This window comes from Aethalodelphis obliquidens, unplaced genomic scaffold (genome assembly GCF_003676395.1).
Source record: "Aethalodelphis obliquidens isolate GAN/ISIS:26980383/991018 unplaced genomic scaffold, ASM367639v1 scaffold49, whole genome shotgun sequence".
NCBI classification, from domain to species: domain Eukaryota; kingdom Metazoa; phylum Chordata; class Mammalia; order Artiodactyla; family Delphinidae; genus Aethalodelphis; species Aethalodelphis obliquidens.
In genome coordinates, this window is record NW_020837993.1 from 2,779,858 (window position 1) to 2,806,017 (window position 26,160).

Genomic DNA, 26,160 nt, shown 5'->3' on the forward strand with positions numbered 1-26,160 from the left:
ATACTTACCTTTGTGGTTCCACATGGTATTGAGTAAATCTCCAGTAAATACTTGAAAAATGAATGAATGAAGGCACCAATGAATTAATAGGGCGAGGGGTACAGACTCAAGCATACAACGAAAGGACAATATTTCCAATTCTCGGGCAAATGTTCCAGCAAGTAAGCCTCTGCTTCCACAATGAGGCAGAGACTTGCCGGTGAGAAAGAGCTAGTCACATGTGATGCGATGCCCCTCTGCCTATAAAGGTTATACTAGCATTATTCTTCTTTCAAAAAGAATGTGTTAAAAAAGAAACATTTAGAAACTGCCTATGACATATACATCTGAAAGTATCAAAACAATTTTTAGCTAAATTGCTTTTGATGTAGGATTGAAACCATACCATACCTTGATGAAAATATTAGCAAGAAATACTTTATGAATTATTTTACAGATGGTTTCTTAGTCAAGTTTTTAGTCTCAGGTGGTTTTTAGATAAATGAGCCTTTTGATTTGAGGCACAGGTTGAAGTTGAGACTTCCAAAAAATATTTTTTGATCTCTTAAACTATAGTATCTCTGATGTTGGTACAGACTCTGAGGAAGAAAAACTGGCTTTTACTGCATATCTACCATGTATGCTGGGTACTTTATACATACATTACCTCTTAAATTTTAAAATAGCATTAAAAGAGAAAATCTACTGTCCTCAATTACAGAAAAAGAAACTGAGGGTCGGAGAGATGCAACCACTTGCCTAAGCTCACAGAGATCGTGAGCAGTCCAGCCGGGACGTGAACACACGGCTACGGGGCCCCCAGTGCGTGTGAGAGGCACCAGGCACCAGCCCGCTGCTCACCTGGTGCACAAGCACATCCCCAATCCTCTTGATGAGAAAATTCTTTTCACTTTTATCCACCAGAGAGTCCTTCTTCCGCTCCAGGATCCTCTGAAGGAACTGGCTATGGATACTGATCAGCTCATCCAAACAGGGGAAGAGCTTCTCCACCATCTGCTGCTCAAAGAGCAGGTCGGCCGTCATGCCCCGGCTGTACACGTCGCTCATGATCTTGAGTGTGCGGAGGTGGTGGAACTCCGTCTGCATCAGCTCTGGGGGAGGGACAAGGCTCAGTGGTCAGGAATGCTCTCCTCGAGGATTCTCCTGCAAAGTGTGTCTGCTGCTACTAAGAGCCCAATTTTGTCTTAAGGCTATTTACGGCCCAATTTAAACTTTAAAACTGAGTCAACAGCTGTCTTTTCCCTAAAGTGTTTTCATCGTATTCCTCGATTTCTCACGGGACCTCACGTTATTTTCTGACAGGTGTACTGGATTCCATCACTCTTAAGTGGTGGTTTCCAAAGTGGTCTTCACTGGGATTCAAGACCTTTCATAATTTACTACGTTCCTATTTGTTTAGTCTGTTTGTGTTTAGAAATGACTTGTGTTTAGTCTGGTTTCTACTGTAGCTGAGGAATTAAACTGTACTGTCACAAGAGATCTCTTTTTAGGACTATTGCATAAATAAGCACTCATATTAAATAAAATGTCCAATAAAATTAAAGAATATAATTTTACAGAGAGAGTAAAGGAGAGAAATAAGATGTCTCTATACCTCAAAGTTTTCAAAAGAAAATCTCTGAGATGCTACATACTTGAAAATTGACTTGATATAGCCCAATAACTCCCCTCATAAACAATGCCAGACAATGCAAATCAAATATTAGCAGAGCACATGAAGAGTCTCACCATAAATCACTTCTTGCCGTTTGACCACATCTTTCTTTTGCTGTTTCAGAAACTTGCTGTCCACTATCTGACTCCAGGATTCTGCTTCCAGCTGTTTGGACTCAATCTCAAAGTCTCCCATTAGCTGCCCTTCATTCAGGTCTGTACCTACTCCTCAAAATACAAAAAAAATCAATATCAGAATCCTGCGTCTGTGACCTCTAAAAAAAAACCTCTGCTGGACGTTCCTCATGGGGATAATTTTATGAGACGTAAACACTCTACACTAATACAGGGATGTCATTAGAATATATATTCTATTAGAAAAGATCATTTTCTGTTCCGGAGTGACATACTCTATATTCAAGACTTCGGTTAAGGGTGATAAATGTCACATAAATCAAAGGTAATTAAGACATATCAGGGTCCTGGTGACTTTACTTGTTTAAGAGAGTAGGCTTACAGCTGTGCCAAGAGAGCTAGAACTGAACGTGTATGAAAGTCTAGGGGAAGAAGAAGCGTTTGAACCAGAGTCTGACCACATTAAAATCAATGACATCCTTCAGTGGACAACCATCTAACAACAGGATAAGTGGGTTTACCAACTCATTATAAAGCATGTGATGCTTTACAGACAGTCCAGAGAAGTTTCACAGGAGTAAGGAAGAGGCAGGAGATGCGTTAGTGCTTGCATTCTAGGAGATGGCACAAAGTCTCTGCAGACGCACACAATACACGCCGTGGCTTCCCCTTACCCTCATCAGTAAGGGACTCTGTTGACTCATTGACCTTGCTGATTTTATTTAGTGAGTCTGTTGAATGAGACAGGAATTTCCAGGTGTTTGATATGTTCTCATCATTGCCAACTCTGTGGGAAAAAGGAAACACATACTGTCAGATACATTCTGAGAAGCCATAGTTTCCGGTCTTAAGTGAAGATCTGAAGAACTATAAAATGACAGCTGGCTGCAAGTACTACAATGATGGAAGACAAATTACTTATGGCAGGTACCCAGCAATATGCAACACAAACTATTAAGGAAGGTTGGAGGCATTTAACATCACTGCAAGTATGAACTTTTTGAGCCTTGGGTTTTTTTAACGATAGGTAGCAAGGAGAATGCTCTTCCTTCAAACTGCATACACATTATATAAGAAATTTTTCTGTTGGAAACTCATGTCTAACCACTACACTTTTTCCCTGCGTTCCCTAAATAACTATAGACCAAGCACTTATATTAAACCATATTCTTCGAACCTTTCTTGACCCCAACTCACCAGCTAGCACATTAGGCACCCAGAAGATGATGTTTGTGGTACAACACAAAAGTAAGCCAGAGTCATTTAAAACTCAATTTGATTTAAAGGCCAACTTTTCAAAGTCATAATATAAACTCATTTGGATAACGTAAGAACTTGGAAAAGAAAGCCTTTGGTTAATTACAACAGAAAGACAAAACAATATAAAAATACCTGAAACTTTTTGTTTTTAAGGAGGAAACATTAGCCAGCACAGAGGTTATAGGAAACACAGACAAAAGGAAATTTGTATCCTTCAGTTGGGAATTTTCCTCCAGCCTAGGTTAAGAGAGCTGCAAGAGATGTTTTGAGTCCTACATTTGAGATGACTTCTTTACTGAATGGCAAGGCAGGCATCTTGCCCCAAACAGCCAGCAACATCGTAATCGGCCCTGTGCTAATTACAGACAGCCGAGGGCTGAACAATCAGGGGCCACAGCAACTTCTGGAGGGACCACAAAAGGAACTCAGTGCAGATGAGGGACGGGGAACCTACTGTCGTACCTGGCCCATTATTCACTCCCATGACTTAAGAGTCAAGAGGCGAGTTAAAAAAAGAAAAGAAAAGCAAAAAGCGAAACAAAACAAAGTTACCCCCTCCCGCCAGGTTCATCTGCCCAACAGAAAAGACCAACAGACATATGAAAATACAAGTGATTGAAACCAAACATTCAGAATTAAATCTTTTTTCTGATTCCCACTTCTTATTTTGATCTGAAAATCATCCTTTTAGAAGGCAGGTTCTTTAAAAGCAGGGCTGATCATGTATAAAAGCAGAGGACAACTAGCCTAAAAATGGTGTTTAAAGGGGATCCTTGCTACAAAATGGCGATCGTGATGGTGCATCAAAGTGTAATCCTCACCCCACTCATCTGTAGCACTAACCCATTACGTTATACATTTCTTTCTAAAACAATCTTTCTGTCAAATGGTATAAATTATTATGCTCTGTCACCTAGATGTCAACTGTGCTAGCTTTACATTCCCACTCACCCAGCAATGTTCTGAATGGAGACACTTTTGGAGAGCGACACACTCTGCTGGGACCGTCTGTTAGCAAACATGGGGACGGCAGTGGTTTCATCGGCCAGGAGGACTGCAGACCGAGGGCGCTCCTTGGGCTGGGAGGCTGTAAAGAAGGAAAGGACACCAAATGAAGTATCACCGACACATGCCCACCAGCACTGACTCACCTGATGAATGCCAAATAGAAACAAACTGCTTTAAAAGAGATTTACCCTGGGAGTGTAAATAGGTACAAAAACCCTATGGAAGACAACTTGGCAATAGCTGTTGAAACGGTAAATGCCTATATCTTTGACCCAGTAATTCCATTTAGGATATGTTTATTCTACAAGATTTACTTGTTTATATTTGAAATGACGTATGTCCAAAGTTATTCAATGCAAAGTTTGGTAAAAGCAAAATGAGTATCAAAAGAAGATCAGTTAATAAATCATGGTACAGCCTACATGGGAATACTATGAAGCTTTTAAAAAAAATGAGGACACTCTCCATGAACTTACACAGATCGGCAGATAACACATTAAGGGGGAAAAAAATCAAGGTGCAGAATAAAGTGCACAACAGACTACCTTTTATGTTTTAAAAACATAATTAATAATCCAAATTGGTATTTGCTTTATTTTAATAAAGAAACTTAAGGAAGATAAATATAAAACTAAGAAAAGTGGTTTACCTGTGGGGTGTGATGGCAATGAGGCAATGAGGATAAAGAATCGTGTGAAAGTATCATATATTTAAAAATTTAAACTAATTCAAAGTAAGAGAAAAGGAGACCGAAAGAATTTTAAGGATAAAAGGAGCCTCAGAGATAACTGAGGCTGGTGTTCTTTGGGAGGACCTACCAAGAAACGTGTCAGGGGCTGGTTAGATACGCAAATTCCCAGCCCTCCTCGTCCTGTGCGGGTGGGACCTGGGAGCCTACACATTTACCAGCTCCCCAAGAGACTCTTCTGTACAATGTCTGAGAACACAGGTTTTGACCAATTCCTTTAATTTACAGATGAGGAAAATGCAACATGTGTTTGATGTCACATAGCTAATTTGTCCTCATCCTGCATATTTCTCTTGAACTTGACCAAAGAAGAAACTGGAGGTCTAATTTCATGCAAAAGTAGTCACACTGCCATCTGGGTAGCAAATTATTTCTCCTTGGTAGCTAACTAAACTGCTGCATTACCTGTCCATCCCCAGGAGCATCAGGAGCTGAAGGAAATAAGACTGGGGCAGTTGTTATGGCTTCACAGTATTACAGGATGTTTCTGACTTAATAAAATTAATAAAACCATTAATTTCCAATTCAAATTCTATTTAGAAGAAGGTGATATAATAAACACCAGAAACATGCTACCCTATAACACGACCAGACCCTTCCTGCAGGAAGCACACAGGAAACTAGGAGATGTGGGTCCCACAGCAACAGGGAAGAAGGGCAACTGGCAGGGAAGAGAATATGCTCAAGTGTTCAAGAGCCTGGAGCACATCCTCAGTGTCTCAGGAGGGAAGCTGCTGAGCAGATAAAATCTGATGGAGGAAGAAACACCGGTTCTTGAAGAACAGTAGGATGTGGGTAAGTCAGCAGAAAAAGAGGACATTCTGATGAGGAGAACTGCATGAAGGAAGGCAGAAACACTCTATTAATGTGAAAGGGAGATAACAAGCAGAAGAGGAAGTAAGTAGAGGGGTGTATATAAGGGATCAGTGAAACGGCCTGAGAAGCAGAACGATGTCACATCATGCAGAGCCCTGAAAATTATAAAGAACAACCTGCATCTAAAAGGCAGCGTAGGGGGGTGCAAACAACAACTTTCCCTTGTTGAAACCAATCCACTGCACTCAGGGAAGTTGCTAACTACTCTCTGAGCCTCAGCATCCTTATTTGTGATGGTGATGGTAGTGGTGAAAGCAAACACTGAAGGAGGCCTCTCACCAAGTACTTCATTGGTGTGATCTCACTTAAACCCGATGACCACCGGCTGATACTATTACCATCCTTTCACAGAGGAGGAAAATGACGTACAGGGGATTTAGTAAATGTCCGAGGTTACACGGCTGTTAAGTGGGATGCTGGGACTCAAACCCATCCAACTTGAATCCACAAGCTGTACTCTTACCGCTACGTTACCTCAGGAATCAAAAGGGGAAAACGGGAATAAGAATACACGTGGGGGTCAGACATAATAGGTATTTTTTGGGAAAAATGCTATTTTATCTGATTTGAAAGAAAAAAAAGGTTTCTGAAATAAGGGATAATGTCACAGAACAAAAGTTTAAGGAAGATTAGACTTGTAAAAGGTGTTGGAATGGGTTGGATCACTGGTTACAGTGGGTGACAGTCTGGCACAACTTTTCTTCTAGGAATCCACATGCAAAGACGGGCAATAATTGGACTTCTAGCTAAAGGGACTCCACACCCTCCTGGTGGCACAGTCTCTACAGCCATTCCGGGGCCATCTGGAAGCACTCAGAGCCGTCGGGCACAGAGCAGTGGTCCTCAAGCTCGAGTGTGTGCATCACCATCACCTGGAGCAGCTACTAAAACACAGATCACTGGGCTCCGCCTCTGGAATCTCTGAGGTAGTAGGTCTGGGTAGGGCCCAAGAATTGGCACTCCTAATTGATCCAGGATCTACACTTTGAAAACACGGCCTGAGGGTAAGTTTCACATGGGCTCCCATAGAGCAAATTTAGGTGATATTCATTACTGCATCTTTATGGCAGGAGTTGGAAACAACTCAGACAACTGTCTTTGGGGGAACTGATAATTAAAATGTGGTATATATATTTATGAAAGAACACATGCAGCGATCTGAGACAACAGCTTACATATAGTAACACGCATAGATCTCAAAACCATATTGAGTGGAAAAAAACCCAGCAGAATGGATAAGCAAGTCATATCATCTAATTTAAATTTAACGCACAAAATCATAAGTGATATTTCCAGAGGTACACATATGTCTAAAGATACGGCAGATCAGAGAGGTTTACATTAAATATACTGCAGTGCGTGCTGAGGAAGGGAAAGGAATGAGATAGGGAATGAAGAATGAAAAGGGGAAAATATTAAGTAAAACCAAAGTGAAGCTTTGCACAGACTGGAGAAGACAGGTTGATGTGAATGGGAGAGGTGTGAGTTACCCAATTTGTGTACCACTGAAGTCCTTGGGGAAAAAAAGAACTATTTTCGTAACTCCACAGTTTGTCAAGAAGTTTAAGAAGCAAGATCTCATTTGATGCAACTGTAACGCTGCTAAAAGCAAGTTTCACTGTCGACTCACGCAAGAGAAATTTCAAGACACACAGGGCTAAGGTGCTGCCTTTTAAGCTAAGACACACACTATTCTAGAACCTTCCAGAGAGTTTGATGGTAGAATGGTAAGCTTTTGGTCAATGAAACTGCAGCCTTCTCTAAGTATTCAAAATAGGTATTCAAATCTTGCTTAAGAATAACAAATAAATACTACAGAAGTATGGGTAAGTCCTGAACCAGAGAGGCGAAAAGGAATCATGAGAGGTGGGCTGAGCTACTTACACTTGTTTCTCATAATGACCGTGGGCAGCGAAGATGTGTCATGTGCTTGAAGGCTCCCTTTGGGCTGCTGAAAGGAAAAGAAAGCCTGAGTGAACACTGCATTTACAATTTATCTTCTGTCAAGTTTCAAGTTTCTGCTCCTACTTCCCCGCTCTGTTCCTGCCAACGGTCCCCAGCACCCTAGGCCTAGCTACAGCCACCCACTCTGGGTCTCCTCTGAACCCGCCAAGCGCTCTGATCCTGCAAATGCCGTCTCTTCTGCCTGGAATGCTCTCTTCACCGTCACAGGCATGGCATTCTTCTATTTGAAGATAATCCCTCCTTGGTAGAGCCGTCTGTTAGCTTCTTTCTTCTCCTCACCCGAGGCAGGGACTGGCACCCCTCAGGATCCTGCATGTGCCCCCGCCTAGCTTTTTCCTTACTTATGGTCATCGTCTGCTTGTCCATCTTCCCCACCAGAATGCTGGCTCCTTTAAGAGCGGCATCTGTGCCCTTTTCGTTTCTATTTCTCCAGTGACTCGCATTTATAAGGTGTAAAATAATTCTTAGGTAAAGTGCTAATTTTAAGACCTTTGTTGTAGCATGGAACAGAGACACTGTGAGAAATTACAGACTGAAGCAATTAGTCTGAGATAAATCATTAGTGAAAAAGGGTCCATTTAAAATGAAACTCCCCCTTTCAGGTTACATTCTTTTCCATGGGATATGCTGTATCCCTATCATTCTTCTTCTCTATAGCACATTCACCGTAACAGCAGTCTTACCAGAGATCACAAACTCAAATGCCTGTGGGGTCAGGCAGGTAACAAAGGACAGAGGAGAGTTGGAGGAGGGGGGGAGTGGCAGTCTGGGGCTTGTACATCTTGTCTAGAGGAGGCGGCAGCCACTCAGCCCCAGTGGATTACCACCCACCACCCACCTCTCTAACATTTAAGGAACTACAGGCCAGATACTGTTCTACGTGCTTAGGAGCTATCGATGGATCAAACAGTCCTGACTTCAGACTGCCTGGCAAGTTTAGTGCTAACATTCTAGTGGGGGGAAGGTACAGATCATAAAAAGTAAATGTAATACAATAATACATACAGTGTGTTAAGTAGACCCTAAGAAGGTGGTAAGTACTATGGAAAAAAAAGAAAAAGAGCAAGGTGGGAATTGGGAATGCTGGGTAAGGGGAAATACCAGGGCTGTGAGATCTTCCATCTCTTCAGGAGAAATCAGAAATCCAAATTGGTGTGAAATACGATTTTTCAATAGATACACTAACTCAAATAAAAAAAATTACTCCATGAACCAAACAAAATTTATGTCCATGGACTGAATAAGATCTGGGGTACAGAGGTCTGTCATCTTTACACTAGAGTTCAGTGCTTCTCCAAGTGTGGTCCTCAGACTAGCAGTATTAGCATCATCTGGGAACTTATTAGAAAGGCAAGTTCCTGGCCCCTCCCCACCCGCCAAATTGGAAACTCTGGGAGTGGGGCCCAGTGTCGTCTTATAACAAGCCCCCAAGGTGATTCTAATGCACACTCCAGTTGGAGGCCACTGCACTAGATAAATGCGTTTGGTTACTGGAAGCAGACAGCATGCTGAGCATTTGTGTAGATGGAGCTGGAGAGCACTCTTCTGACAAGGAACGAAGACATTCATGAGTGACTACAACACTGAAAACCACACAGGCCGCCTAAACGCCCATCTGCCCCCAGCCCCATACTCTTCCTTAAGGGCTCTGATATGCAGTGCCTGTTACCACACAGCTGCATACTCAGAGCACGTACCATCACACACTTCCTGCTCCTGTCATGTGATCCACACAAGCCTGTGGAGAAAAGTGCTGCCACACAGGCCCGTTTAACCCTGACACTCCCCAGCCCATCAGCATGTCAGAGCCCCTGATTTCCACCTGCTGCCCTCATGGTCCTGAAGAAGGAAGCCAGGTGTGTGAAAGGCAGAGGAGGTCTGCAGACACAGTTAAGAAGAAAACCACTTCAACGGCGACACACATTAAAATCACAGAGAAATGTGCATTTAACATGGAGCAGTTCTGAAAGCATTTTACCTTCCAAAAGCCACAAATTCCCGAGTGTGTTAAGAAGAGAAAAATCATTTTTGGTTATTTGAGTCTCAAAGTAGTCATTTCATCAAAATGATGAAAATAAACAAAAACTACAACCCCAAATCTCCCAACTCTGATGATTTTATTGGTTTAGCCAGAAATGTCTTACCTTCATTTTGACCTTTGCACAGGAGGCCAGACATTCTCTACAGCCTTTGTGGACAAAAGCACCACAATCTGAAAAGAGAGCAAAACCCCAGGTGACGTTAATACACAGCAAACAGATCCCCCAGACTGATTTTCCATTGGCACAGCAACCGACAGACTGCCAGGTGAAGTCGCTCACATGTCAGAACGTGACTAGCCGAAATTACAGATTGCAGCCCTCTTCTAGGAAGCAGGCATGCGATGTCATTTGGAGGAGGAGAAACAAGAGCAGATGTGATTTCTGATTAATAAAAACTAGAAATCTGAAACTTCTCGGGCAGGAAGCTGAGAGGCTACAAAACTAAAAGTGAAAGCATCTGCTGTCAATATGTAGGTCTAAGTCACAAATAAGACATAAATGGTATGTATTTACATATATAGACATTTACATATACCTTGAGTAACACCCACAAATAATACATAAATACAGCCCCTTAACAGGGGCTATGAAATCTGTGATGGCTGTGTCAAAGGTGGAATGTGAATCTGAAAATCTACCTGTTTATGACCTTCGACTTGCAAACCTAACTACCCTGAACTTTTTGCAACACCCCGAGCGAGTCAACAGCTGCAGAAGAAAGGTCATCAGAACCACCCTAAAGCACCTCTGGGAGCCCTGACTCAAGAGAAAGTGGGAGACTTCTTGAATGATGAACAGAGATTTACTGCAAGATGAAGCACAGCCCATAATCCTGCAAGGACACGAGTTTATTTCAACTCTTACTTCTCACTCCTTGGCCCACAAGGGCCACTGATGTAAGAACCCCACCCTCTGTGCCTCACAATAGGGTCATCATCAGCTTGTACTGCTTCTATGATGTCATAAGAATGGTGCCAGGAGGCCAGAGGTGAAGTAAAACAAATACAAGGGCTGTCTGTGGGGACACCCCATGATGAGCATCTCTTCAGGGAAGGACTGCCTGAGAAAATCAACACATACCACCCATCAGGCAACACTTCACACCCTGATTTGGGAAGCACCACGGGTACTGCCTATGGTAACCCACGAATCATGGGCCAGGATGCTCTCCTGGTTCCTACGTACGGATTACGAGGATACTAGAATGGAGACTGCCAGAACCCCAGACGCTTTTCCCCATTCCTTCCTCAATGCCTACTGGGTTCACAGGTCTCTTCCCTAACACCACCAGTCACAATGCGTTGGATAATCTTATGGTTTTCTCCTCCACTGAGCGCTCCTCTAGGGTAAGGTCCCTTCATCTACTGCCGAATCCTTAATTAGGTCTCCCTAGCATAATGCCTGGCTCATGCCACCTACTCAAACGTCTGTTGGAGATCTTATGTCTATTTTATCCAAAAGCCAAGTGCCCTGACACAACCTAGATTACAGTATGTCAAATATCTTATCAACACTAAAAGGAGTACTAGAAGAACCACCATCACACTAAATGTGATTTAGGTCCTGGCTCTCCTAATTAGTTAATGTTACCCTATGCAAGTTCCTTCTCTAGAGGCCTCAGTTTCCTCAGACCTATAAAATGAAAGGAAGTACCACATCTTCCCCCAAGTTCCTTTTCTCTGTGATCCTATAAGACTCCTTATGCTACATCTCTTGAAGAAAGAGATAATTTTCCAAGTAAATCCACTAGATTGTTCTATAAGGTTCATGTTGCAGAAGAGTTTTCAACTTAGTCATCTGAATTATCACTAGGACAGACCCATCCTTCAGAGCATGGTTAGGGGAAGTTCCACTTAAAAGAGGCGATAGGGAGCAACTCTACTTTTGTTGACAGGATGGCTCAGAGCGGGAACTTGTCTGGAAGTGGGGTGGGGTGAAGTATTCTGGGCCTTTTACTCTCAGGCCTACCAAGCCTTCTATCTAGCTAAGCTCTTCTAGCTCCACCCCAAGGGAAATTCACTGTCTGGTCATTTTTCTGATGTTAAACAATCAGAAGAGACATCCATTTACCAACGGCAGCATGAGGAGAGACTCTCCTGGGAAAGGCTCACTCAGGGAATCAACAAGAGGAAAAAACCTGGAAGGCTTTATCTCAGTCACAGCTCTATTCTTATTTCCATTGTTTTCTTCTCCGGGAGAAGACTGCAAGGGAGCTGTATGGATGCTCCCTGCAATTCCTACTGTTTGGGATCATGACCATTTCCACATAGGAAGTGAAACTGTTCCAGAAGTCAGCAGCTAAAAAAGGGTTATGTATCATTGAATATTAATGCCAGGGTTTCTCAGCAACATCCCTTTCTGGGCACAAGGAAGGCTCTGCAGAAAGAGACCCCTGGGGAGTGACTCATTCTAATCAGCAAAAGGAAACATTTTGAGGATATTTTTCTCAAGGACCGGAAACCACTGGCCCTCATTAAATTGTCTAGTTCTCTGCTACTTGAAAATAAGGATACATTTTGATAAAGAAATCGTCTTACTACTCAGAGAAAAAAGCAGAATCACAAATAGAAATCCACATAACTCTGAGATGCCAATGCTGTTATGCCCTTCTATACATCAGGCAATGTAATTCATATTCCAGGATCTAGACTTGGTGAACTTTGGCTAAAGACTTTAAGCCCCACTAGCCAATGGTCTTCCAGAAAGACTCAAAGAGGCAACAGGTGGGCTGGACCGTTTGCCTTGATTGATTTGTATTCAAAACTTTTTGCCTCTCACTTCTCAGAAACTTTTTTAATGGCTCCCCATCATCTTTAGGATAAAGCCCAAACTTCTTACTTAGCTTGACATGGCCCATCACGTGCTGTATACATTTCTAGCCCCTTGCCATGTTCTGTCACACCTCTGAGCTCTGAACAAACTGTTTCCTGTACTTGTGTCCCTTTCCCTCTGTTCCTTCCATGACTAGGTTGGCAGGACTCAGCTCTGACTCTCGCAGGGAAGATAAGACTCCCCACCTCTATGTTTCTGGAATTCCATGCTTGCCTCTGTTATAGTACTGTACTGTGATGGCCATACTCTTCCACTGGGCAGAAAACTCCTGGAGGGAGTCTAACTCTGTCTTTCTAAATTTTATATCCCTAGCCTCAGCCTCAGGCCCACAGTAAGCACTAGATGTCTGAAGGAGGGAGAGGGGTGGGCAGGTGAGCTCCAAGCTGCTAGACCCACAGCATGAAGTATAACAAAGTAGTTAAGGCAAATATCTATATTCATCTTCTAGTAAGACAGAACGTGTTTTCCCCCCCGTATCGGCCCCACTATCCTTACTCAGGGTACATGTCTCCCCTCCCCTGCTACACAGATGCCTGGGACCACGGAGTGGTCTTATTGATCCATCATCTCTTTCTCATGCACAGGCTTTCCAGCTCCCCTCCCTATCTTTTCCCTCTGTCTTTCATATACATCTTCTTTAATCCCATTCTTCCTTACCCTCTCGAGTCTTGCCTAGGTACCCTAGGAGAACCTCTTCTTCACTCCATTTTACTTAAACAAAATATACTTTAAAACATGGGTGATAAGAATATGAGGAAAACTAATGAATTCCTATCATGGACAAAAAAAGCCCACATTTTGAAATGGAATTAAAGGTAGTGCCATATCCAACAACACCATCTTAAAAATGTTTAAAACTCCTCATAAAACAATAAGACAAAGAACCAAACAGAAAAACAATACAAAGACTATGAACAGGCAAGTCACAAAAAACACAAAATGGTGCTCAAGCTCTCTAGAAATTAGAGAAATGCAAGCTCAAACAACATAGAAATATCATTTCACATCCAACCAGATTGGCCAAAATAAAAGTCTGCCAGTTCTAGGTACTGGTGAGGATATGGTGATGCAGGAGCTCGCATCATCTGCCGATGGACGGTACATCCATTTTGGAAAGTAATTTGGCAACATCTAGTAAAGGTAAAAACGTGCTCACACAATGAATTAGCAATTCCCTTCTTGGTATATAGCATGGTGATACACACAAGTACAATTAAGGATGTTCCCCGCGGCACTGTAACAGACAGAAATTGGAAATAACCCAAATGACTTAGTAGTGGAACAGATTTGATATATTCAAAACTGAAATACCATATAAGAGTTAGAAGTCAATAATCTAGATCCATGTGTTTCAATACCCTGTTTGGATCCCCCAAATATGATGCTGAGGAGAATAAAGCAAGTTACAGAATGAGATACACTGTATGGTACCACTTAAATAAACTAAAAACAAAAAAAACATTTTTAATATTATTTATATATAAGATAGTTATAAAACACTGGCTTCATACACACTGAATTCATGATAGTGTTTGTCTTGGGGAGGAAGGAAGAGGAATGGGATTAGGCAGGGAAACAGGGGAATTCAACCTTAACTATAATGGTTTATTTCTTCAAAACTGAAAAATAATCTAAAGTAATATGACAAAATGTTACTTTTTTTTCATCTTGAGTAATGGGCACATAGGTGTTGGTTATGTTATCCATGCACTATTTTATATTAGTGTGTTCTTTTTTAAAACCCAAATTCTAATTCCTTCAAAGTTCCCTGCATTTGCTTATCTTTTAAAACAAATATAAAACAATTTTCAATTAGATTTTATTATCTTATATTCCAGTTAAAAAACAGCATTTTCTCCTTTGCTGTAATGAAAATCGATATTTTAGGCATGGATGGGCAACACAGGGTGGTGGATTTGCTTGAGAACTTGCCACTAATTCTGATCTACAAAAATGACCAACTAGTACACCGTGGACAGAACTTGCTTTCAAGTTGCATTCTTCCTGTTTCTTTCCTCCCCATCAGTTCCATCACCCTATAGAGAATTAAACAATGGGAAAGGTACAATCACTTTTAAACAGACTTTGGCAATATTCAAGTTCTCAGGCCAGTGTTTGAGATTTAAAAGACAACTGCAATTGATGAATCATAAAAGCAGAAGTAATATTTAAAATGCACTTTTCTGGTAAACAAATTTTCATACAAATCCACTTTAGTTAACTGAGACATGTCCCCAAACCCACAACCCAGCTGAAAATTTTAATATACTTCATTAACATGGTCACAAGTCTTAGAGATAAACAGTTTGCATAGATGTCTGCTTAACTTACTCAAGTACCTACTTGGAAACTACTCTACTTGTCAGCAGGCTGTCCTGGACTCAGTTCATGGCAATGGTTTTAGTGGTATACGTGGGTGGTTTAGCAACTTCCGCCCCACTGACATCAGCCAAAGTCATGTAGTTAAAACCTCTGTTTTGGAAAACAGACAATTACTGAGAACTTAAGAATCGAAGACAAATCTAATACACTTACAAGCTCTCTGCCACAGACTATACCATGTTGTTAGGGAGATCAAAGAATTATTTGGCCTTTTATTTATTTTTCAAAAAGATTTCCTGATAGCAGTAAGCAATATACTTTCATTCTATAAAGTTCTTCAAAAGGGTCTTGGCACAGTGATTTATGGGAACAGAGCTGACCCTTAATTAGACTCCTCTGAACTTAAAAGCAAACAGCCCAGCCTTCAACTTCTTTTCTTGCTACAAGGAGGCATCAAACAAAAGGATATGAAGGAAAACCCACATGACTGGGAGCTATCATCTATTTGTTGCTGCATTTTTTTTTAACCTCTGCCACCAGATCTTTGGTGAACTGTTATATACTCTACACTCTCTTTCAGCAGAAAAATCAAACAACCCGTTAGAGAGACTGGCTTAAGAAAATCAGCATTAAGAAGGGTAAGAGGAGTGGCCATGCCAAATTGAAATTACAGCATGGCATTTTCCAGGCCTCCCTGTTAAGGGAAGGATTCACCTTGAGTTGTGTTGGGGACCTGAAGGAAGGGCTCTTCTGCCACTTCAGTCCAGTGGGCGATGTGCTGAAGAGCTCCTCCTAGAGACAGGTCTGAGCAGCAAAATCCATCTGGGGAAAATTCTCTGACCCTTCTTAAGGATAAACATTGGAGAGTTTTTTAACTTTAAGGAGAGAAAGGTGCAACTGCTTCCTATTGTGTCAACCCTAACCAAGATAACTCAAACAGAACAACAAAAAAACATTTAAATACCAACAATTTAGAAATACACGCTCCAAAATTATTTCCACAACTTCTTGTTTAAATTCTTTGGGGAGTGTGAGACACTGCCTGGTCTGGACTGACAGGGTGTAGATACAAAAGCCTTGTAAGATATTCTTGGTAGTTAGTGTAATAACCACAATGCTGATGTACAGGACAAGAGGAAAGCCACAAATGACCCAAATCATCTTAGCTGAAGTGCTCACCTAGCAGCAGTTTTCAGAAGAACACTGGTAAACAAACAAACAAAAACCAAAATGAAACTGCTCTGTTTGGATAAGAATTGACTTTATTGCTCAGGCTCTTTCACCTTCCTTTTCCCTAAACGAACTTCTTTTCCTTAATCAGATATATGTATTTTACTATCTAAGCAATGAATTCTAAATACAAGAAAACTGCCTATCTAGAGAGCTGTCTTCCCGGATAAAATCTAAAGCTGAATCCAACTGTCACACACATTCTAAACTCTTATGTTTCCTACTTAGATTGCAGCTGGTCTACTTGTTTATTTTTTTAATCAAGAGAACCAACCTACCACAAAAGTACTCAGAAGCTGCTAACACAACAGAAAATAAATCCACAATAATCTCAATATCATTTTACATCTGTTTAAAGCAAACAAAACAGAACCACTGGCAATCTCCAAAAAACCCCGAACAGAACGAATTCCATACTCTGAAAGACTCCACACCAAGCATTCCAAAGACCAACTTATCTGTGGCAGCTGGAAAGAACAGCTGATTATTCAAGGGAAGCTTTACATAACTACAAGAAGTGAGAACTGGAAAGACGCTCTTCTCCTTTCTCCATTAAAGTCACTGAAATCCTAAAATAAGGGTAGAGTTTTGGCTGAGTTTAAAACAAACAAACCAACCACACACACAACCCTGTCAAGTTTCTCATAACTTAAATTACTCTGAAGCAGTCCCGACAAGGGGCTTCAGCCCCTGCTGCCACCATTTGCCTGTTTTCCAGGAGCGGACTTCAGGGGAGCTACAGGGAGGCTTCGCTACTGCTCCCTGCTAGTTCTAGCATCTTGTGATCCTGACCATTTCCACCTAAGGGACTCAGCTTTCACCACGACTTGACTTCAGACCGCTCCAGGTGTGTTCTACCGGGGTGAAGAGATGCTGATTTGTTTTAAAAATTCTATCCTGCTGTATCTCTTAATATTTGCATGCAAAAAGATATATTAAAGTGAATAAAGACATTTGAGAGACAGGCAAAGATCAACATCAGCCATCGTCACACAAAACCATGATGAACCGTGCGGCTGATCTCTCTAAACCACGAGTCAAAACTGACTGAGCAGCCACTTGGGGTCTGAGGCTCCAGGGTCAGCAAACAGGGTTAATGTTAAACCAAAAAAGGGAGGCTAAGAGCACAAGGGTTTCCCGGGAGTTCAATGAACTGGAGGGATGCTATGTTTCCTGAGACCCCTGGGAAGATCCTGGACATGAGAGGGGATGGAGGGAGGGGGGAAAAGAGATTCTGAGTCCCCAAATTACTCATATTTTCCACTTCCTGCCAAGGTTACAGATGGTGCTTCACACACACAAACATGCACTGCAGACACTGTTCTTCAGGAAGCTGGAGAGAACCAGCCCATTACTTTTGTTCCTTTGGGAAGATGACTACATGTTGTTCCTTTGCTTTCAAGCCTTGATTTTTTTTCCCCTTTTTTTATGTGGCAGGCAGCAACCTGTCAACAAACAGACCTTAATGCCACCACTAAATGTCGAGCTTATTTCAACATTACCTCTGGAGCGGACTGCAAAGGTACAGTTGAGATAGGCAGCCCCTAAGATTCTGAGGTGGGGTGGTATTTAAACTAAAAATGTATTTTTGCACCTTAGGTGCATAGTAGAGTAATAATCAGGCCCTATCAAACAGTTCCTTTTTGCTGTCTGATTCTCTGTTTATTTATTTATTTTAAATTTTATTAAAAATAATTTTTTTGGCCACACCACATGGCATGTGGGATCTTAGTTCCCCAACCAGGGATTGAACCCATGTCCCCTGCACTGGAAGCACAGAGTCTTAACCACTGGACCTTCAGGGAAGTCCCTTGATTCTTTCAGTTTAAACTGAGAAACATTAACTTTTCTTCCTTGTTTTGCTAAGCGGGTAGAACTAAGATAATTTGTGACATTTTCAGTTTGACCAAGTGATTTCCATAAATCAAAGAACCACTGGCAGAGGACATGATGACTATACTTCCTCCCCCAGACTGATTCTCCAAACAGAAAAGACTCTTGTGATGACACACTGGACTCAAGTGAAATAATCTGCTTCCAAAAGAAATAGACACCTGAGGTGACTTAACATTAAAAATTACGAATTAAACCAAAAAACCCCCATCCTACTTATTATAAACACTGTTAGCGTAAAACTAGTAGTCGACCTATTTTTACTGATTTTCTACTTTTAAAACGTCTTACATAAAATATTGTTATATTGTGTGCTATCAAATACATAAAATACTTAGTACAGATATTTGAACTATAATTTTAACATTTGCGTTTGAAGTCAATAAAAGAGAAAATGAACTTGTTTTGATGGATCCAAAAATGAGAAATCAGGTGCATATTATACTTGGAATTCACATAACTACCTCAGCATCTAATTTATGTCTGTATTTAGTTTTGCATACATAACATAGAGAATATCTTCATTTTCATAGATAAGCTGGTACAAATATTAGCAGTTAAAAAAAATGGCTTGCCTTGCAATTATATTACGTTCTTCAATTAATTCGAGATGGAAGGAAAAATCCAAACAAGTAGGTAGACTGACAGCTACAGTTAATATGCTGATGTTAAAATTTCGTTACACTTTTGAGCATGTATATTTTTAAGTACGTTTTAAATTAGTTTAAATCCAAAAATCTGGAACTTCCAAAACACCAGTTCCACAAAAAACATTCTGAAAACCACTGTCCTATCTACCAAACTATTTAATTACTACACAGATGTGTGGCTGAGAAGTTTAGTCTACAAGTCTCAAAACTTTTTTTTTTTTTTAATTAATTTATTTTATTTTTTGCTGCATTGGGTCTTCGTTGCTGCGTGCAGGCTTTCCTCTAGTTGCGGCAAGCAGGGGCTACTCTTCGTTGCAGTGTGTGGGCTTCTCATTGTGATGCCTTCTCTTGTTGCGGAGCACAGGGCTCTAGGCGCGCGGGCTCACTAGTTGTGGCGCATGGGCTTAGTTGCTCCGCGGCATGTGGGATCTTCCTGGACCAGGGCTTGAACCCGTGTCCCCTGAAATGGCAGGCGGATTCTTAACCACTGCGCCACCAGGGAAGCCCTCAAACCTTTTTTTCTTTTTTTTTTTTTTGCGGTACGTGGGCCTCTCACTGTTGTGGCCTCTCCCGTTGTGGAGCACAGGCTCCAGATGCGCAGGCTCAGCGGCCATGGCTCACGGGGCCAGCCGCTCCGCAGCATGTGGGATCTTCCTGGACTGGGGCACGAACCTGTGTCCCCTGCATCAGCAGGCGGACTCTCAACCACTGCGCCACCAGGGAAGCCCCCTCAAACCTCTTAAGTCTGTTTTTTCCTCATCAGTACCAGACCCCACACAAGTGATTCTCCATGGGTTGCTCTGGTATCCTTGGGCCATAGAAGTTTCCAAAAGGTACGCCAGGTGTCCTCTCCAGGGGGAGTTCTGCCACAAGCTATACTGACAGCATAAAGCGGTTCAACAGTCTGAGGTGCCCTAGCTGTATTTCATCATCAAGTGAGTCCAATAAAAGAGAATTTCTATTTATGTTTCACAGGGAAAGGTATGAAAAAAACAAAACTGGGTTTAGGATGCCTGGTTAAAAGAGGTGTGTTCTCCTACATCATAGTGGGTATTTTTGCTACCTGACAAATCAATCATATGTCAGTTGCGGGTTCAGTAGTCACTGTAGTCTAACACAGACTAACGATACAGTCAAGGAGAGTATAATTCAACTCTTTTAACCTGGAAACAATGTATACTCAAAAATCAATGACAATGATAAGATGTTTCATACACTGACATACATTAGACTTTTTCCAGCCTGCATTTAAATTGAAAAGTTACCTGGAGCTAGTCATGGAAAGAGTCATCCACTCACTATAACCACAAACCTATGGTCCTCTATAGCACAAAGAAAAGGATTCTTTGGGTCCTCAAACAAGATTTTCTCTCTCTTTTGTCCCTAAACCTTCTGATAATATTTCACTTCACAACTCAGAACTGAGAGTTGGTGGAATCAACGATACTGCTTCTTATTCATGCTGGTGCTATACAGAGCAATTTCCGTAGGTCTTCTGTCAGGCTGACTGCTTTCCAGAGATCATTTTGCTCTTTGTCATTAAGTTCTTCATACAACATCAACATATTTTGCTCTTTCATCAGAGACCAGCTGACAACCAGAAAAACCTCTGAAACTACCAATGATCTGATGTTTACATTTTTTTTACTCAGAGGAACAATATTTAAGTACAGTCTTAAAAAATTCAAACACAAAAGTATAAAATAAAAACTTAGTCCCCTTCAATCTCTCCTCTCCTAACCTCTTTTACAAATTGTTAACAGTTTGGTGTATATCCTTTTAGATATTCTTATACATCTACATAAACAATTACTGTTTACTTATCTGCTTTCTATAAATTGGGATCATACATACAGTTCTATTTATTGCCTCTCAAGTTATCAAAATGTCTTGGAAATCTGTCTGTACTTGCAGAGCTATCCCAGTGGCTGGCAAACCGTGGCCTGGGGGCCGAAGTCAGCCCACATCTGTTTTGTAAATACAGACTTATTGGAACATAGTCACATTTATGTCTTGTCTATGGCTGCTTTTGTGCTGCAAGAGCTGCGTAGGGTAGTCACCACAGACACCTAATAGTCTGCAGAGCCTAATGTACTTACTATCAGTTCCTTCACAGAAAAAGCTTGCCGACCTTTGATCTATTCTATTTTTACTATTGGCCTAATATTCCACCTGATGAATAAATTATATTTTACTGTTGGACATTTAGTTCCTTTAAAATTTTCCACAATATGAATAATGCTGCAACGAGTAAGTACCAAGGATTATACCTTGAGAACTCTTCTTTATTTATTTTTTGGCTGCACTGGGTCTTTGCTGTGTGCGGGGCTTTCTCTAGTTGCGGCGAACGGGCTACTCTTCATTGTGGTGCACGGGCTTCTCACTGCGGTGGCTTCTCTTGTTGCAGAGCATGGGCCCTAGGCACGCGGGCTTCAGTAGTTGTTGCTCACGGGCTCTAGAGCACAGGCTCAGTAGTTGTGGCACACGGGCTCAGTTGCTCTGCGGCATGTGGGATCTTCCCGGACCAGGGCTTGAACCCGTGTCCCCTGCATTGGCAGGTAGATTCTTAACCACTGCACCACCAGGGAAGTCCCGAGAACTCTTCTTATAAGCGACTGTGTAATAAGCAACTTGAGAAAGGTGCCTCTAATTACATATTCCAACCACTAAGAAGAAAGGATCATCATGTGATGTGATAGAGGTGCTAAATACGGCTACAATGGCAATCAGATTACAATATATAAATGCATCAAATTAATGCTCTGCATTCTTTAAGTTTACACAATGTTACATGTCAAATATATTCAGTTTTAAGAAAAAGAGCAAGAGAAAGGTGCCTGGCACATTCGGCTGCTCAATGAATATTTGTTGATGAACTGCTTTTGAATGAACCACAGTGCCTTGCAGAGTTCAGGTAACTGAAGATAAGAAACTCAAATGCATACTTACTGGTAGTTAAATGTAAAAAATAAATCCAGTCTGAAGTCATCAAGATCTTCTAGAATATTCACCCAGCTCTCCCCCTACTGAAGCAGAGGACAGAGTGGAAGCCATTTTCTCTTATATATATATATATATAATAAATATAAATCAGAACAATCCACTGAGGACACAGAACACTGAAGTATGTGAAAATCTCCATGAAGATTCTTCAAGAACTACTTTCATTCTTGAAGTTTTATTCAGTTATTTTTCAAACCCACCCCTTGGTTGTGTAGTACTCTGAGCAGTAGAGAGCATCCCCCTCAACTGGGGAGAGGATGTGTGGTCTCAGGGCACATAGTGGGAGCTGGGACTGAGACCCCTAAATAAAGCCAACAGCTTTAAACTAAAGACTGTAACAGCCATGCTGAAGGGCCTGGAGAAAGTCCACCTACTGGCCCTGCAGAAGCAGCAAGGAAACCTGCCCTCCCCAGGACCCTGAGTGAGAATTCTGTATCACATATGAATCCAGGGTCCAAATTTACACCATCCATATCTCCTGGAACCCTGAGTTAAGAAATCTTCTCTAGAGGTTTAATGGAATCCCAATCTAGGAATGATGAAACCCTGAGGGATCCAGCTGAAACAAATGCAGAACTGCTGCATCACAGGGTCACTGTGACAAAACAGGGAATCTAGAGGTTCCCACGGGAGGGAAAAATGACTTATAAAGCTGAAGCTGAACTTACAAAACAAAAAACCAAAAAAACCCAGATACCATGTAAGGAAGCAAACGGCTATGAAGAAGCATTAGCAAATGCACAGGCAAGAGAAGATGTTGAGAGTTATTAAAAGTCCCTAATGGAAAGAACAGAATCTATACTGCTCGGGGATTTTCTTTTCTGCATGCTCAGTTATGCATTAGTTTTCTAAAAAATATATTTTATTGAAAATACATATTTAAAAATTACGTTTTATCGCAGAAAGCAGGTGTTCAGTGTGCTGTACTGATGAAGTTCCTTGAATATTAATTTCATGCTGCCAGTCAAGAAATATGACCTTCCCCTATTCTTCTCTAAGACCAGTACTCCCAAAATGGAGATCAGACACTTGGCAGGAGGGATGCACAAAATGATTCTTTGAGATAGAGGAGGAAATTTTTACAGCTCTCACTTATATTGACTTAAAAGAGAAATGGAGTTAATATATAGACTGATAAATGGGTGGCTCACTCAGCCTTAATGTTAGGCAGCTTCCTGTTATGTTTGATCCTAGAGGATTCTGGAAGGAAGAAGAGGCCCTCGGAAGGTAGGTCAGGGATGTGTAACAGCTTCCTCATTCGTTTACTTTCAGCATCTTGTGATGAATGGAAATTTACAGGTGCTCAATAAAGTAAACTTATAAATTATATTTAGTTTCAACTAAAATAAAATGAAAAAGAGACAAATTCCTGCAAAGAAACTGTGCATCTAGGACAATATTAAGAAGACTAATAACTAACCAGCAAACAAGAAAATGGCAAACCTGACTTCTCATTCCTAGAATGAGCTCCTTGTAGTTATAGTATAGGACATGTACGTAATTTTTTACACACACATTACACACACACACATACCCCGTGTGAGTAGACTAAGTATGTTTTAATGATAGATAAACATACTAAAAAGTGCTTGGTGACTACTGCCCTAGACAACCAAGTTATTCTAGTATTGAGAAGCTGTCTGTGTCCAGTGGCTAAGAAACTAAACTGGTGACTGGTGTCCTAAGAATGAGTCCTATTAGAACCTGGGCTCCAGAGTAACATGCTGGGGGGATATTGAACAGTGACAGTCTCGAGGTCACATAAAATGTATTACTATGCTGGAGTCGTTATCATCGTCCCAGTAAGTCACACATGAAGGAGGACATAAATGTGTGTGATATCTGCACACGAGGATGAAAAAAGAGATGAGAGCCCCCCGGAAGTTTTCTTTAAAAAAAAAAAAATAGGACAGTAAAACAAATATGGCTGTAGACAATACTGGGGTATAATATATCCATAAGAGGCATTTTACAAGCACGTGAGTGTTAACGCCACGTCACAACGTTAAGTGTTAACGTTAACGTCGTTTAAAAAGTCACAACAGCTGCAGCGTGGATAAGATAGGCTGTGTGCCAGTTGTCACTCCACTCTTTCTCTAAATATCAAGGAAGCAAGTGAGTGGAAATTATTATTGCAGTAACTTAGACTCTGCTCAAATAAAGTTTTAAACATTTCAAATTTCAGTAAGTCAACTATTTTTAGTAACAGATCACTTGGGATACTTCACATAAGTGACTGAAATCAAGACAATGTCATGACATCATGGTCTGAGAAGTGCTTCTTGGAGTCTGAGTTAGTCACTATTTGGTCTGAATTGGTTACAGGTATGACAAGATCCGAATCACCTCAGCCTCTGGAAGAGTGGACCTTTACACTGGCCACTTCTGACCACAAGCAGCCTCCTTGATTTTCCTTGGTGTGCACTATGAATATTATTACTTTCTATCTGTGTGCAACCACAAAATTCTGAGATGTAGTGCCTCAGAGCAAGGATCTGCAAATTAACAGCCTGTGGGCCAAATCTGGCCTGTAACCTATTTTTGTATGGCCCATGAACTACAAAGGGTTTTTACATTTTTAAATGGTTGAAAAAATAGAAAAGACTAATATTCCATGACACATGAAAATTACATGAAATTCAAATTTCACTGCCCATAAATGAAGTTTTACTGGAACACAGCCATGCTCATTGGCTTATGTATTATCTATGGCTGCTTTTGCACTACAGCAGCGGAGTTCAGTAGTGTGGCAGAGACTGTATTGCCCATGAAGTCTAAGAAGTCTGCTATCTAGACAGAAAAAGTTAGCCATCCTCTGTCTCAGAGCATATCGTCAAAACCAGGAACCATGTTCAGTTAACAGACTTGGCTTTAAGGTGGTAGTAAGCAGGTCAGCAAGAGGTCAATACGGAACGTCTCTGCACGCGAAGGTACTCTCCCTCTCCCTTGGCAGTTTCCGTGACTTGACGCTGGTCAATGGCTGAAGCATACACCAAAGTACTAGAGTAAAATATGAGCATATACGACCTGACAAGGGACTGCTGGGTAGCTTGAGGGTTTGAGGTTATGAGACTGTTTTCATGCTGACATGGACTTCTGGAATAAGGTAGTGGCTTAGGGACAAAAGGACAGGATATTTAAAATTGGGCTGTCTGAAAAAATTATAGGCTGTATGTTATATATCTAGAATTAATTTCTTCAATGCTATTTAAAGAGAGATAGAAAAAGGGCTACTTCTCCACATAAACGAGGAACAGATTAGGGGTGGGAAGGACAGGAAACTAGAAATAGTTTTTCTGAGCCAAGAGCGTTCCGTCACACAGGAAGAAGCATGTCTCTTACTTGCACAAGTATAGGCGTCTTTGTTGGTGAAAGGCTTCGTGCACTGGCTACAGCTGATGGGACCCACAATAGGGATGGAACTGAAAGTGTGCCCGTTCAGAGTCTTCTTGTCCTTCTCCTTCTCTTTGGCATCTTTCTCCTTCTCCTTAATTTTATCTTTCTCCTTTTCCTTTTCCTGCCAAAGAAAACAATCGACAGTTAACTGAAGGCCTTCAGTTAACACTAGAAGGCCTTCCCTTCTGGAAGGGTACCCAGCTGGCATGTGGTCAACAGTGGCTGGTGAATGTTTTGGATGAAAATTCGGAACACTGTCCTGGACAAAATTTTTTATTAACCTGTGGGCATTTGAGCTACATTAGAAAAACCTTAAGAGGACTGGGAAGGCTAAACAGTTCTGTCAGTGGATTATTCACTGGTTATTTATGCCAACAGACACATTCATTGCCCAATGACCAGCACCAGAGAGAAAGAGGCTTCTGGTGCTGGAGGAGGAGTCTGCAGTGGCCGTGAATCCTCCTCAGTGAGCCACAGCTCGGCCCATGGGGGAAGCTGGCAATGAGCTCAGGGCCAGCTGCAAGCAGGAAGCAGAAGAAAGGATGGTGACAGTTCTGGGACCAGCCTGAGGGAGAGGAAAGATGATTGGGCAGCATCAAAAATGACTCGAGGGTCCCCTCTGACTGCCTCCCAGCCATCACATGTCCCCACGTGAGGGCACATCTCTGATGTTTCCTCCCTTACTCTAGCCAGAAATATTAACTATCCCCCCACATATACATTTTCTATTCTTACTAATTAGAATTTCAAGGTTCACAGATATTAACTTTGGCCCAATTTTCAAATTGGGGGAGGAGGGATTTAAACCCTAAAAATTTAAAGAAATACTAATGAGTGCTAGATCCTTAATAAAATACCCAAAGCAGCCAGGGACATTTCAGGTACACACTACTGTCAAGAGACGAGGGCTGTGGGGTCTAACTATATGCTCTCCACAAGAGGTCCTTCACAAACACGGTTAGGCACACGCTCGGCTGGTTAACCAATACCAAATGAATAATTCTCTTTCAAACTAACTGGACCATGAACTACAATTCACAGAGGTAGGTAGAATGCATTTATTAGTTGTCATCACCACTAGCCCTGGGGTACCCATTTTCCAGGGCATACACTACTACTATTGTAATCTAAAAAAATTCCTGGAAAA

General features: G+C 41.4%; 1 protein-coding gene across 9 annotated transcripts in view; it reads right to left on the reverse strand.

Moving 5' to 3' along the window:
* The window catches only part of AKAP13 (A-kinase anchoring protein 13), a 344,114-nt gene that overhangs the window by 25,479 nt on the left and 292,475 nt on the right, over window positions 1-26,160 (reverse strand). For 6 of the 9 annotated variants that reach the window (XM_027083132.1, XM_027083131.1, XM_027083128.1 and 3 more), the window contains 7 exons: window positions 24,960-25,134; window positions 9,790-9,857; window positions 7,565-7,631; window positions 4,000-4,135; window positions 2,463-2,575; window positions 1,729-1,881; window positions 841-1,091 (listed from right to left, as the gene is read on the reverse strand). In XM_027083132.1, coding sequence (XP_026938933.1) covers window positions 841-1,091; window positions 1,729-1,881; window positions 2,463-2,575; window positions 4,000-4,135; window positions 7,565-7,631; window positions 9,790-9,857; window positions 24,960-25,134 — 963 coding nt within the window. The remainder of the gene's footprint in view (window positions 1-840; window positions 1,092-1,728; window positions 1,882-2,462; window positions 2,576-3,999; window positions 4,136-7,564; window positions 7,632-9,789; window positions 9,858-24,959; window positions 25,135-26,160) is intronic. The other 3 variants (XM_027083133.1, XM_027083130.1, XM_027083129.1) reach the window with 2 other exon arrangements.